Source organism: Furipterus horrens, unplaced genomic scaffold (assembly GCF_987537825.1).
Source record: "Furipterus horrens unplaced genomic scaffold, mFurHor1.1.pri manual_scaffold_4, whole genome shotgun sequence".
Classification (NCBI taxonomy): domain Eukaryota; kingdom Metazoa; phylum Chordata; class Mammalia; order Chiroptera; family Furipteridae; genus Furipterus; species Furipterus horrens.
The window spans coordinates 162,527,318-162,543,312 of record NW_028327174.1 but is presented as its reverse complement, the minus strand read 5'-3'; the positions used below and the strand labels follow the sequence as shown (position 1 = coordinate 162,543,312).

The following is a 15,995-nucleotide window of genomic DNA, read 5'->3' as shown; positions in this document are numbered from 1 at the left end:
ATGATGTCCTGTCCTCAGCAGCCCTGCTCAGCTCCTGAAGACTCATGCCTATGGCTTCTTTATGGAGTCAATCCATCTCTTATATGGTCTTCCTTCACTCCTGCTGCCTTCTATTTTTTCCAGAATTGTTGTCTTTACAAAGATCCCTGCCTTCTCACGATTAGGACCAAAGTAGAACAGCTTCAGTTTTGCCATTTTTGCCTCCAGCAGTATTTCAGGCTTAATATGCTTGAGGATGCCTTTGTTCATCATTCTGGTGGTTCAAGGTATCCATAGAGCTCTCCCCAAAACACCATATTTCAATTGAATCCTTTTTCCTCCTAACAGCCTTCTTCACTGTCCAGTTTTCTCATCCACACATGGTAATTGAGAATACGAGGGTGTGAATGATCTTAGCCCTGGTCTCTAATGACACATCTTTGTACTGGTGACCATTCCTATTCTTCCTCTGCTGCCTTTCCAAGTTTCAGCCTTCTCTTAATTTCTTGGCTGCTGTCTCCATTTGAACTGATTACTGAACCAAGAAAAGCAAAATCTGTAACAATTCCAATATCTTCACAGTGTATGTTAAAGTTGTATATTTTTCTGTAGTCATCCTTTTTGTCTTCTTGATGATCAAATGCAGTCATACTTTGACACTTTCTCCTTTCACTTTCAAGTCATTTCAAACCATTGTTTCTTTCAGCCAGTAAGATGATCATCTGCATATCTTAAGTTATTGATATTTCTTTTAGCAATTTTCACTCCTCCTTCCTCTGAGTCTATCCCAGTGTTCATATGATATCTCTGGTACAGGTTTTAAAAATAGAAATGTTAAATGCACCCTTTGCCTATAGGAAGCTGGTCTATGTCTCCACATTCTCTTTTGATAGTGGCTTCCTGTCACAGCACAGTTTATGCATCAGGACAATCAAGTGCTGAGGTACAACCATTTCTTTCAGATGCCCACAGCTTTTCATGATCCATAGTCAAAGTTTTCACTGTAGTCTATAAAACACAGACTAACCTTCTTCTGAAATTCTTTGAAGCATGCCAGTATCCAATGAATTTTCACAATTATACCTCAAGTACCTCTTCCTTTATTGAATCCAGCTTGAACATCTAGAATTTCTTGTTCTACATAAGGTAGAAGCCTTTGTTGCATAACATTGAGCATCACTTTACTTGTATGGGAAATTAAGGCAATGGTCCTATAGTTACTGCACTCCTTGACATATTATCCTTTCTTAAAAATTGGGGTGTATATTGACTGTTTTCAGTCTGTAAGCCATTGTTTTATTTTCCATATGTGTTGACACATTCTTGTTAGAATTTTGACAAATTTGGTCTCTCTGGCTTAAAAAATTTCTATCTGAATCCCATCTAACCCTGGTAATTTATTTTTTCCTAATACTTTCAAGGCAGGTTCCACTTCACTTTCTAAAATAACAGGTTCTTCCTCTTAAGACTCTACTTCAAAGCTATCTGTCATATTTTTGTCTGTTCTGTACAGATTTTTCAGTTCAGAGAAGGAAAACTCTGTCTCCAAAAAACCTCCGCTGCCTTGCGGCATACCTCTTCAGGGGAAAGGCTAAGGGAGTAAACCCCGACAGAAAATCCGGAGCCGGAGTCCCTAAGGCGGTTTGACGTTGTAGTCAACACCGGCAACTCCTGTGGCGCACCTGAAGCCAAGCTGTATTGACTCCGTCTTTCCCTTGGACCCTTCAGCTGCGAAGAGAGGGGGGGTCTGCTGCATGGGCAACAGCAGACCCTCCATATCACCCTGCCCAGGCTCTGTAGCTTCAGCTTCACTGGAGAGGACACTCCAGCGTCATCGCAAGATGTCGATTCAACACGGGAGGAGACAGATACCGTGTCACTCCCGAGTCGGACTGCACAGCCATTCTCGGCGGTGCAGATAGACTCTTAAGAAGCTACACCATCGTCTCTCGAGACGGACGGCTGCCGACGACGACGACGACAGATTTTTCAGTATACTGTTTCCACCTTCCCTGTATTTTCTCTTGGTCAGATAATGTACATTCTGGGTGATCGTTCAGCCTTCTTATTCAGGTTTGGATTTCATTTCTAGAATCTTCTGGTAGAGATCACTTGTTTTTCCTTTTTTATTGCTCTCTTCTACCTCCTTACACTGACTATTGTAATAGTTCTCTTCTTCTCTGCATGGTAGTGGTTGAAAAACTGTGTTGAGGGTTCTCGCCCTGCTTTCGTCACCTTTTTACTTTTGCCTCTGGCCTGTTTTCAACAATTTTTCATGTTTCTTCTTTTATCCTTTCCTTCCAGTATTGTTTTTTCTCATTCTCCCCTAACAATATTGCTAGTTTCAGTCCACAGCTGTTCTGGTGCTCAGTCAATCAAGTTTAACAGTCTGTATTTTTATGTGAACTTCAAATCCATCAGAAATGTTATTCACATTTTATTTTGGCACTAAAGTTCTTTTAGTGCTCTTCTTCAGCTTTATTCTAATGTTTGATATTAACAGTTGGTGGTGAGTGTCACAATCTGCTCCTGCTCTTGTTTTGACAGGGAGAACACAGCCTCTCCACCTCCTGCTTCCAATTACATAGTCTATATGATTTCTGTATTAACCATCTGGCGATGTCCATCTACACAGTCTTCTGTACAGCTGTTTGAAGCATGTGTTTGCAATGGACAAGTTGCTGGCTTCACAGAAATCCATGAGCCAATTTTCTGCTTTTTATTTCTGATCCCTAATTTCCTACTTCTGCATTCCAATCCAATCACCTATAACTGTCAACATGTTTTGTTTTGAAGTGTGATCAAATTCTTCCTCATATTTGCATTAGCTTTCAATTCCGTCTTCTTCAGCCCTTGTAGTTGGGAACATAGATTTGAGTAATGGTTATGTTAATAGGTTTTCTTAGAAGTCTCCTCAATATTAGTTGGTCAGACATTGCACTGTGGCCCATAACTGCTTGTGCTACATCTCACCTCAGTAGTGAAGCCACTCTGCTTCTTCTGAGTTTGTCATTTCCAGATTAAATACTTGGTAGTTGCCTGACTATAAATGTTGCATTCCAGTCTATTTGAGTTCACTAACACCAAACACTGCAAGGTGTAGATGTTACATTTCTTGCTTTACAATTTCCAGTTTACCCTGGTTCATGCTTGCTACATTCCATTTCTATTGGCATGTATTGTGCAGCACTGTACTTTCCATTGGCCTCTGTGCACATCAACTACTAGATGTTCTTCTGGCTTTGGTTTGGCTATGTCATTAGCAACAAGGCTATTTGTACTTGTTCTCTGCTCTCCCCCAGTAACCATTTGAGTGCTTTCTGACTTGGGAGATTTATCTTTCAGTACTATCTGATAGTTCATTTTGGACTGTTTCGTCACAGGGTTTTCAAAGTAAAATGAAATGAAAAAAAATTTTTTTAATGCAGCAGTGGATTACCACTGTATTCTGCCGTGCAGTGCATGGGTCCAAACCACATGTGTTTGCGTCCATGGTGTTGTGATCACCAAATGTATACAAAATGTAGGTGCCTCTGTGGGTAGCAGAGATAGCTATACTAATATTAGACAAAATGGGCTATAAGTCAAAGTCATTACAACAGACAAAAAATTATATGATAACAAAGGTTCAATTTACTAAAAAGAGATAATTGTAAATATACATATATTCACCAAACATCACAGCTTAAAAACATATGACACGAACATTGACAGAATTAAAGAAACAGATGGCTCTACAATAATGTCAGGAGGTTTCAACATGACTTTAATAATGGATAGAAAAACCAGACAGCATATTACAAGGAAATAGACTAACTGAACTTAAACATATACAAAACATTCTACCAAATAACAGCATAATACCAATTTTCTCAAGTGTACATGGAACATTCTCTAAGATAGGCCACATGTTAGGCAACAAAATAAATCTGAATAATTTTAAAAGATTTAAATCACATAAGGTATCTTTTCTGATAATGGAATGAATCTAGAAATCAATAACAGAAGTAAAATTGAAACATCCAAAAAAATTGACATACTCATAAACATGCAAAGAAGAAACCACAAGAAAAAAATTGACTCAAGAAAAATTAAAACAAAAACACAAGATACCAAAATTTATGGGGTGCTGCAAAAGCAGTCCTGGGAAAAAAATTATAGCTATAAATGTTTACATTAAAAAGAATACATATCCCAAATCAACAATACAAATCTGCACCTTAAAGAAATAGAAAAAGAGTAACTAAACCCAAAACTACTAGAGATCAAAATAATAAAGATTAGAAGAGAGATAATCAAAATAAAGAGAAAGTCAATAGAGAAAAATCAATGAGATCAAAGGTTGCTTCTTCAAAATCAAAACTGACAAATCTTTAGCGAGGCTGACTAAGAAAAGAAAGAAGAGTCAAATAACCTCAAACATAGAGAGGACAATACTACCAACTTTGCAAGTACAAAAAAGGTAAGAAAGTACTATGAACAACAATATGTCAACAAATTGGATAACCTAGATGAAATGGATACAATCCTAGAAGCACAATTCTAACACCTAATGAATATTGAAAATATTGATAATCTGAAAAGATCTATAATTCATAAGGAGATTTATTTAGTAATCAAGGACCACCCAAGAGCAACAAAAGGCCCAGGACCAGATGGTTCACTGTGAATTCTACCGAATATGTTTTTTTTTTAATCTCCTTCAACCTCTTTCAGAAAAGTAAAGTGCAAAGAGTGCTTCCAAACTCAATCTATGAAGTTGACATTAATTTAATATGAAAGCCATATAACACATCCAAAAATTAATTCAAAATGTATCAAATATTTAAATGTCAGACCTTAAAACTATAAAACTCGTAAAAGAAAGCATAGGTAAAAAGTTCCATGATACTAGATTTGGCAATGGTTTCTTCGATATAACACCAAAAGCACAAGGAACAATAACAACAAAAAAGAGATGATCTGGATTTCATCAAAATTAAAACACTTTTGTGCATCATAGCACACTATCAACAGTGCAAATACAACACATGGAATGAGAGAAATATTGGCAACTCATATATCCAGAATGTATAAAGAACTCCTTCAACTCAACAACAACAACAAAAAAAAAAAAAAAAACAATTAAAGGATGGCCAAAGGTCTTGAATAGACATTTGTCCAGAGAAGATATACAAATGGCCAATAAGCACAGGAAAACATGTTTAGCATCACTAATTGCCAGGGAAATGTAAATCAAAATGACAAAGAGATGTCACCTCACACTTATTAGAATGGCTTCTATCAACAAAACAGAAAATAACAAATGTTTCTGAAGATGTGGAGAAATCAGAACCCTTGTGCACTGTTGGTAGGAGTGTAAAATGACGCAACCTCCATGGAAAGTAGTATGTGGTTCCACAAAAATAAGAATAGAATTACCATATGACCCAGCAATTCCACTGGTAGGTATATACCCAAAATATTTGAAAGCAGGGACTCAAAGAGATATTTGAACACTTACGTTTATAGCAGCATTACTCACAACAGCCAAAAGATGGAAGCAACTCATGTGTCCATTGACAGACTGACTGAGAAACAAAATGTGGTATATACGTACAATGGAATATTATTCCACCTTAAAAATAAATGAAGCTCTGACATATGCAACAACACTGATGAGCCTTGAAGACATTATGACAAGTGAAATAAACCAGACACAAAAGGACAAATATTGTATGATACCACTTATATGAAGTACCTAGTATAGCCAAATTCACAGAGACAGAAAATAAAATGGTATTGCCAGGAGCTGAGGGAAAGAGAAATGGGTAGTTACTGCTTAATGAGCACGATATTTCAGTTTTGCAAAATAGAGTTCTAAAGACAGATGTTGGTGATGGTTGCACAACAATGCAAATATACTTAATGCCAATGAACTGTATACTTAAAATGGTTAATTGAGATGACAAATTCTATGTTGCATCTTAAATAAGGGAGGGTGGGGGTAGAAGAGAAATACTTTCCCAACAAAAACTGATAGAATTTGTTGCTAGCAGACCTCCCTTGCAAGAAGTGTTAAAAGTTTTTAGAGATTAAAAAATATATAGGTTAAGAAATTCAGATGTACAAGAGCATGAGAAAAGGAATAAATAAAAGTAAAATTAAGCCTTTTATTTTTCCTTAATCTGAATAATCTAATGAAAACTGTTCAAAATAGTAATAGCAACAGTGCATTGAGTACAGCTTTTGGATAAGTGAAATGAATGACAGCAACATTACAAAGGCGGACTTCCGGCCAAGATGGAGGCCTAGATTGACACGCTCCATCTCCCTCCACAACTAAGAAGGAATACAACTACCACAAAACCAGATAACCAGAAGTTCCAGAAAATAAAGCTCCATGGAAACCCAATGTATAAAGTTATAAAGAAGTGGTGCTCGTCTGGATGGGAAGGAGGGGCAAAGCCAGGGCGGACAGGTCAACCTGTGTTGGCGGCGGAAGCAGTGGTAACAGCGGCAGGATGGCAGTAAGCACAGACACCTGTATTTAAGGGGAGGTGAGAAGTGCCTGGGGAGCACTCCCAGCTGCAGACCAGACCCGTCACCTTGCGATTCCAATAGCAGGGAAGGCAGACTCCCATTGCCTTGGACTGTGAGGCCCAGAGGGGATGGGTACAGTGGAGGAGGCTCCCTGTCTCTCAGCGGAGAGCGAATGGCAGGAATCCATCTTGGACCCCCATCCCTACAGAAAATGCCTCAGCGTGGTGAGAAGGGTTGCCCAGTTGAGACGAGTGCACAGGGCTCTGTCTCCTATTCCATAGGAGGTATGACAGCCCCACCCAGGAAGCAAAGGTAAACACAAAACTGTCAGGATGGCACAGATCATGATAGAGATCCCGGTGACGCAACTGACCAGACAGCAAATATCTAATCTAGCAAAGCAGCAGATAGGAAATATTTCTGAGGCACAGTTCAGAGCTTTGGTTATAAAAATTCTTACAGACCTAACAGCAGATCTTAAACAAGACAGGGAAGGAATGAAGGCCAGTCCTGCTGAAATGAATGAAAACACATACGAAACTAGTGGTGAGGGAAAGAAAACCAGGGATCAAATCAACAAATTGGAACATAGGGAAGGAACAAACAGTCAATCAGTGCAGAAAGAGGAAATGAAAAGTGAAGAAAATGAGGAGAGGCTCAGAAACCTATGGGACAGCTATAAGCGGGCCAACATCCGAATCATAGGGCTGCCAGAAGGTGAAGAAAAAGATCTAAAAATTGAAAAATTATGTGAAAAAATAATGAAGCAGAACTTCCCTAACTTGAGGAAGGAAACAGACTTACAGGTCCAAGAAGCACAGAGTTCCAAAACAACTGGACCCAGGGAGAACCACACCAAGAAACACTATAATCAAAATGTCAAAAATTAAGGATAAAGAGAGAATCTTAAAAGCAGCAAGAGAGAAGAAGAAAATTATGTGTAACTGAATTCTCAAAAGAAACTCTGCAGGCAAGAAGGGACTGGCAAGAAATATTCAAAGTAATGAAAAGCAAAAACCTATAATCATGATTACTCTATCCAGTGAAGCTATCATTTAGAATAGAAGGGCAGAGAAAGTGCTTCCAGGACAAAGTAAAACTGAAGGAGTTCATCAAATCCAAACCACTGTTATATGAAATGTTAAAGGGCCTTGTTTAAGCAAAAGAGGATCAAAACTATGAACATTAAAATGAAAACTGTATCACACCAACCAACAGCAGAAGCTAGGGAACCAAAACAAAGGCAAACTAATTAGGCAACGAGAGTGGGAAAAGAATTATAGGTATGGAGAACATTATGAGGGAGGTCAGCAGGTAGATAGAAGGGGGAAAAGGGAGGGAGATGGTACAGGAATTAAGAAGCACAGCAGGAGGGAGTGGAGTAGACAGGAAGATGTTGAGAAGAACTACATGCACAACCAATGGGCATGGACTAAGGGGGGGGGGAACAACTGTAGGGGGTGGGATCACTGGGCAGAGGGGAACAAAGGGAAAAGAAATTGGGACAACTGTAACATCATAATCAATAAAGCATATTTTTTAAAAAGTTACAAAGGATAGAGGGGATGCATTAGAATATTGTTATGAGGTACCTCCACTATCTCTGAAGCAGTATAGTGTTATTTTAAAGTGGAATTAGATTAAAGGAATACTGTAATTCTAGGGCACCATTTTTAAAATTAAAAATGTATAACTGATATGCTAAAAGAAGAAAAATATTAAATCACACAAAATGCTCAATTAAAAGCAAAGAAGGCAGAAAAAGAGGGGAAGATTTTTAAACACTAATAAAGACATTCAACAAATAGAAAAGAGCTACAGATATGATAGCTATAAATCTATTAACCCAGCTATATCAATAATGACTTTAATAAAATGTTAATGGTCTGAACATAGCAATTAAGAAAAAGAAACTTGACAGAGTGGATAAGAAAACAAAAAAAAACTATAATGTGTCTATAAGAAATCCACTTTAACATAAACACACAAATTAAAAATAAAGGGATCTAACTGAAATGTATAGAGCATTTCACCCAACAGCAGCAGAATACATATTCTTCTCAAGTTCACATGGAGTATTTACCAAGATAGACCACACTCTGGGCCATAAAACATACCTTAACAATTTAAAGTAATAGAAGTCATACAAAGTTTGCATTCAGACCACAAGAGAATTAAACTAGAAATCCATAACAGAAAGAAAGCTGGAAAAGCCTAAAATATGTGATGATTATTAAATAAACACTAGGTCAAAGAATATATCTCAAAAGTAATTTAAAATATTTTGAATCAAATAAAAATATAGCTTATCAAAACTGGTGATATGCAGCAAAAGCAGGGCTCAGGGGAAGATTTACATCATTGAATGCATATATTAGAAAAGAATATTGAAAATCAATAATGAAAGCTTCCACCTCAGGACCTTAGAAAAAGAGAAACTTAAATGTTATGTAAACATAAATACTAAATAGACCACAAGTTAATGAAATTCAATACAGAATACCGACAGAGAAAAATCAATGAAACCAAAGACTGGTTCTTTGAAAAGGTCAATAAAATTGATAACGCTCTAATCAGGTTAAATAAGGAAAAAAAGAGAAGAGACAATTATCAGAAATTAAAGGAAAGGCCATTCAAAAATCAATTAATGTAATACATTATATCAATGGCTGAAAAAGAAAAATCTTATGACCATACCAACAGATAAAGAAAAATCATTTTATGAAATTCAGCAATCTTGAAAAAAATATCAGGAATAGATACATGTATGGCAGAAAATAATCAGAATATTGGATGCATCTGGGGATGGGGGCAGGGAAACTTTTGGGTGTGATGGATATGTTCATTATCTTGATCATAATGATAGTTTCCCAGGAGCATACATATGTCAAGATTTATCAAATTGTAGACTAAATATGTACATTTTACTATGTGTCAATTTTAACTAGGTAAAGCTGTTAATACATAGTTAATAGTAGAATCCAGATTATGGGTATATGGTTATGGTCTGTAAAACCTTATAACATTGATGTACATTTGAACACTTTTCAAAACAAAATGTTCCCTTCCAGCTCTAAAGTTCAATGAAATTATCTTAGAATATAAAGGTAAAATTAAAATTTTAAAAATTAAAATTAATAATTACCACTAAACAATCATTTGTGCAATTCCACAGTATTCTTCTAACACAAGATAATGCCTTAAAATCAGGAATTGTGCCCTGAGTAAATCCTGATCTTCCTACAGAGCCACTGGTACATTGGGGGAAGCAGTAAGAGGCCATTGAATATAAAACTCTATTATAAAAAGAACACTGAAAGATTAACATTTTAAAAACAGAAATGCAAATTAGTTAAAAACAAATCTGAGCTTCTAATGTTACATACATAGGTCAGACATAACAAAAAAGTTGCAAACTTGTCCGAGTATTTTCATTTTAAAGAAAATAATAGAAAGAGGGAGAAGGAAGACTACACAGAAGTACCTACTTATCCTAGGTTTCACTTTCCTCGGTTTCATTTACCTGCAGTTCCAGTTACCAGTGTTCAACCATGATCTGAAAATAGTAAGTGAACAATTCTAGAAATAAGTAATCCATAAGTTTTTAATTGTGCACCGCACTGAGTAGCATGATGAAATCTCACTGAGTCCTGCTTCTACCCTCCTGGAACCATCCCTTTGTTCAGTGTATCCATGCTGTATATGCTCCTGGCCCATTATTGTCTCTTAGTGGCCAGTTAGGTTATCAAATCAACTGTATGGGGATCACAGTATTTGTATTCCAATAATCCTTATTTTATTTAATAATGGCCCCAAAGTGCAAGAACAGTGATACTGACAGCTCAGTTTTGCCAAAAAGAAGCCGTAAAATGATTCCTTAAGTGAAAAGGTATGTGTGCACAAGAAAAAAACACAGTATATATAAGATCTGTACTATCTGTGGTTTCTGACCTCAACTGGGGGTCTTCAAACATATATATACCTTGTGGATAAGGAAAGACTACTGTAATAAGAGGAGGCTATGAAGTACAGGTGCTCCGTGTGTTACAAATGATAATTCTATCACACAAGCCACCCTTACTACTGCTTCTGACTCTGAATTTCTAATACTTTTGCCCCGAAGTACTCTTAAAAAGCATCTAGTGGTGCATTGCAATCCTGAGTCATTTGTTTAAAAAATAAATAAAAGGAAGATTTGGTGTCCTACTCCAGATAAATTAATTAGCTATATATTAACAGTTTAATTTAGTTAAAATTGACATATACTAAAATGCAGCCTGGCTCTTAAAAGAAATGTGAAATGCTAAGGTTGCCTTAGAAAGTTGGAAGATGAATCTCAGATGAGTCTATGAAGTACTACCACCTCCCTGAGTAGCTGATATATGAGTGGAAATTTGTAAAGAGTAGTGTAGAAAAAGTATACTTTACCAACATCAACATTTGCCAAGAGTTGAGATAAAGCTGAATTTATCTTTCCCCTTCCCCCAAATTAATACTTTCCAGCATTTAATCTACTTACGCTACAGAACCCAGTATAGTAGCACCGTTCTCCAACATTATAATTAAATATGTTTTTGGAAATTCTTCACTCATATATAACAATGTTTCTAAGGAAAAGTGGATTCTAATTTCCAAAAATCTAACTCAGAAACAAATTTTCACCATATTACCCATAATTAAGTTTGGAACCATATGTGACTCCTGAATACTAATTAATACAATTAATATACTAACCGTGAAATTAGCTGGATTATTACAGAGATGTCTCCCAAAAGCATAAGCATAAATTTAAAACTAATAGGTCTTTCTGATATTAGATCATAAAATAGTAAGTCTATAACCTTAACATTTTTCCTAGGCAGCATCTATTTAGTTTCTGTTATTAAAATGTTCAAAGAAAGCTTTTTTAATCCTCTAAATTCATAAAATATTACTTTTTAAAGTCTCAAGATTTTTTAGAATTTCCAGCTATTATTTAAAGCTTCATTTATCAAAATATAACCATCTTCTACACATAAAACACTGACATGTTATTTTAAAATGTGATAAACACCGAAGTTAGAGGTGTCAAACTACTTGATTTCAAGACTTATTATACAGGTCATTATCAAGACGAGTGTGGTACTGATAAAAAAGATGGACACACAGACTACTGAAAGAGACTATAATCCAAAAATAAACTCACACAATATAAAGTCTACTGATATTTACAAAAGTACAAAGACACTCAATGGAGAAAAAATATTTTTGAGTAAATGGTGCTAGAACAATTGGGCATTTGCATCCACATGCAAACAAATGAATCTCAGTCTTCAATTATACCACACCTTATACAAAAAATAGATCAGAAATCTAATGTAAAATATTAAATTATAAATTTCTAGAAGAAAATCTTCATGACTTTGGGCTAGGCAAAGATTTTGTAGAGATAACATGAAAAGCATGACTCAAAAATTTTTATCAAATAGACTTCATAAAAATTTAAAACTTTCGCTTTGCAAAGACAAACTTGGAAGAGTAAGAAAACATATTCTCATATCACATATCTTACAAAGGACTTGTATCCATAATATCTAAAGAACTTTCAACACTGGACAATAAGAAAACAAACACTTGGGAAAGAGTTTGGCAGCTCCTTAAAAAGTTCTTTGATTCTGTAATTACACTTCTAGGTATATATCCAAGAGAATTTGAAATATGCCCACAAAAAAACTTGTACATAAATGTTCATAGCAGCATTACTCTTAAAAGCCAAAAAGTAGGAAAACTTAAATGTCCATCAAATGAACAAAGGATAAACAAAATGTGATGCATTCATACAATGGAATATTATTCAGTCATAAAAAGGAATGAATACTGATACATGCTACAACATGGATGAACCTTGAAAATATGTTAAAAGAAACCAGAAATGAAAGGCCATGTATGATTCCATTTAAATGAAATGTCCAGAACCATAGAAACATCCTAATCTATAGAAACAAAGTAGATTAGTGGTTGCTGGAGGTAGGGTGGAGGAAGAATGAGAGAATTTGTAGTGACTGTTAATGGGTATGATGTTTACCTGGGGTTTGAAAATGTTCTAGAATTAGATGATGTTGAGAGTTGTACAATATTGTGACTACACTAAAAACACTTTGCATTTTAAAAGGGTGAAAACTGCATTTTAAAAGGGTGAATTTAATATGTGAATTAAGTATCAGTAGAAAAAGAAAAAATAAGCAAACAATTTGAAGAGACACATCAACAGAAAGACACAAAGAGCAAAGAAGAACAAGGAACTCAACATCTTTAATAACTAAGGAAATGAAAATAATTAACACTAGAATGCTTTATCACTATACACCTAATAGAATGGCCAAAAAAAAAAAAAAAAGTTCCGTTAAGTGACAATACTAAGTGCTAGTGAGGTTGTAGAGCAACTCAGCACTCACACAATGCTGGTGAGATTGCAAAATGCTAGAGCGACTTTAAAAGCAGTTCCATAACTTCACATAAATTAAATATCCACTTACTGTATGACCTAAAAATCCCACTCTTAGGTATTCACACAATGAAATAAAAATTTATGTTCGCACAAAAACCAGTACATGAATGTTTATAGTAGCTCTTCATAGTTGCCAAAAACTGAAATGTCCTTCGAACCCTGAACAGATAAACATTTATAGCACAACCATACAACAGAAATACTACTAAAAATATATAAGAATGAAATACTGATGCATGCAACACATAAATGACTCTCAAAATTCATTTCACATAAGAAGTTAAGTGAAAGGAGTAAAACTAAGTAAAAGAAGCCAGACCCCAAAAGCTATATACCATATAATTCCATTTATATGGCACTCTAGAAAATGCAAACTGGAGAGATGGTAACAGACCAGTGGTTCCCAGGAGGAGAGGTAGGGACTGGGTGGGATGGATTGCCAAGAGGCAGTAAAGGGAAATTTGGAAGTCTTGTTGGTACTCTTCTATATCATGACTGTGATGGTGGCTACATGCTTCTTTGCATTTGTCAAGACAGATTGAACTGCATTATCACTAGAGTGGATTTTATTGTATGTAAATTTTAAAAAAACAAATCCTGGGATAAATCACACTCCACACAAAGCTCCACCTAGCATATAGAAGCAAACTTCCAAGAGAAATCAAAGTACACCATAAAATATTTTCAAGGCTTCCTTCTGAGGTAGGAGGAGACATGTTTTGTTATTTTAACTTTGCAAATGAAAAGCAGCACAGATTAAACAATAAGCAAGTTTCTGGTACTAGTCAGAGATGCTGACCTAACACTTATGTTCTTAGTTCTTGTAGTTCCATTCTCTATCATCGTTCTAGGTACAAACGTTCGTAATTAACAAGAAGAGGTTTTCTTAAGTCTTCTTTATCAAACTAAGTTACCTATGTCATCAGAGACAAAAATCAAGAAAGACAAGTATTTTAGAAGAAGCCTGAAAGTGTGTGCATATTCAAGAATAAAACATTTTTTAAAAAACTATATACTTTTTACACACACACACACACACACAAAAAAAAAAATCAAGTCAAACTTTGGCCTGGGAGATTCATTTCATAAAGAAAAGAAATCTATTTTCTAACGGGTGTTTAAAATAAAGGGTATAATAAAAAAACAGATGGAAGCACTAAAAATGAGGCAGCTAATAAGTTAGAGCTAAAAATGAGGCAGCTAATAAGTTAGAGCACTACAGTAAACAGATACAAAGTAAAGCATGAGGCTGCTATTAAGTTAGAGCACTACAGTAAACAGATACAAAGTAAAGCTTCGGTCCCTCACTACCCGGGCAATGTTACGCGCAGGTGCATCCCAGTCTTTTGCAGGTGTGATATGTTGCACACCTGCAACCTCGTTTCTTTAAAAATTCAGTCATTCACGCTGACCCACAAAACCCCAAACCCTTACAAACGTAACCGATTCCTAGGTCAGGCTGTGAATTGAAAACACACAACCAACCATTGGAGTTATTACACACTAGTTTCGCTTTTTCTTATCAGCCGCATTCAGGCAAGCAACCCGGAGTCTGGGTGGTGTGGCCCGAGAAAATATCACGGCTTGGCCATACACGGAAGCTGGGGAAGGAAGGCGGCGTTTCTGGTGACAGCCTCGTGCCTTCACGTGCAAGGCAGCGTGCGACACTCCGTGGGCTGTCCATCATCAGCCAAGGGGGAGAAATGACAGGGATAAGACCAAGCCCAGGTGCGTCTGGTTGTGCCCCTCGCCCAATACAGCTGAAGCCGGACCACGAGGGCAGGAATTTGAACTCCAGACCCTTCGAGTCTTCTACGGCACCTTCGGCCGCTCGGCTGGGGGAAAGGGGGCCTCTTCATCCAGGATCCACGACCCCATCCCCTCCTGACAAAAAATAAACAACTCGCGGGCGGAGGCCCGAAACTGCCACCCGCTTTACGTAATTTGACCCCGAGAAGGGTGGTGGCAGGTGTCTACGCCCGGCAAGCCACGGACATGAAGCCCCAAGATGGTAGGGCCCGGCTCCAGCAATACGTGGTCGCAAGGGAGGTAAGATTGAGGGAGAGCGGCGGTCTCCTTACCTCCCCAGATGCCCAGACTGAGCTGGGAAGTGTCCAGGTTCACCACATAGTCCCCCAAGAACCGGTTCAACACATCCACGACCACCGACTCGAACACCATTTTCCACAGCCGCGGTGGACACGGAGGCCGGCACCCCACGCACCTTCTTCTTGTGCGGGCCCTACCGCACCCCTCCCTCGAGACCGGCTCGGTCCACGGGCTCCGGGGTGCCTCCGACACTAGCGTAACCCGTGCCGGACGCGCAGCCCCGCCTCCGGCCGGACATGAGGAGGAGGCGGTCGCTCAAGCGACGCGTGCGCAGCTCGGGCTGGAGGACGGGGGCGGGGCGAGGCGCCAACCCGGGCGAGCCTGGCAGAGAGGGAAGCAAGCCGACTGCGCCACCAGCTCTCGGACGCTCGCTCTTTTCGTGGGGGGGTCCCCACTCCTTTTCCTGGTGGGCCCGTCTCCACCCACATCGCTTGGCAACGGGGACAGTAGCCAGAGCTGCCGGATATTTTCCGCCCCTGCCCCCACCTGGAGACCAAAGTCAAGGCCGGCACCGTGAGCGGGGCGGGGCGGTTACGCCCAGCCGGGGAAGGCCCACCCCCTATCAAGAAGGAACCCCTCCCCCCCAAACACGTGGGTCCAGAGAGCCTGCACTTCATAAGGCGGGGGTGGATTTTTCGCTTTTAGGCGGGAGTTGGCGCGATGGTTGTTCTAGGGAGCACCCCTGCCTTTGTTACAGGTTGGGAGTCAGGGGCTCCTGGCTACCTGGGTCCCGCCAAACCGTAACTGCTTTCCCCTACTCGCCGAGTGCCTAGCGAGGACTTAACTGTAGGTCATTTAACTTCCCGGGCTGCAAATCATAAACTCGTGGTTGCTATTGCACGCCCGTATCCCTGCATCTGAGATGGCACTCGTTTAATGAAAAACGCGGAGCCCTCTT

General features: G+C 38.2%; 1 protein-coding gene across 2 annotated transcripts in view; it reads right to left on the bottom strand.

Annotated features, from left to right (window-relative positions):
• Positions 1 to 15,357, bottom strand: part of VPS13A (vacuolar protein sorting 13 homolog A) — a 214,879-nt gene extending 199,522 nt beyond the window's left edge. Inside the window, exon 1 of one of the 2 annotated variants that reach the window (XM_090274190.1) lies at positions 15,070 to 15,357. In XM_090274190.1, coding sequence (XP_090130316.1) covers positions 15,070 to 15,169 — 100 coding nt within the window. In that variant the 5' untranslated portion in view covers positions 15,170 to 15,357. The remainder of the gene's footprint in view (positions 1 to 15,069) is intronic. The other variant, XM_090274189.1, reaches the window with a different exon arrangement.
• Positions 15,358 to 15,995: the final 638 nt, after the last annotated feature.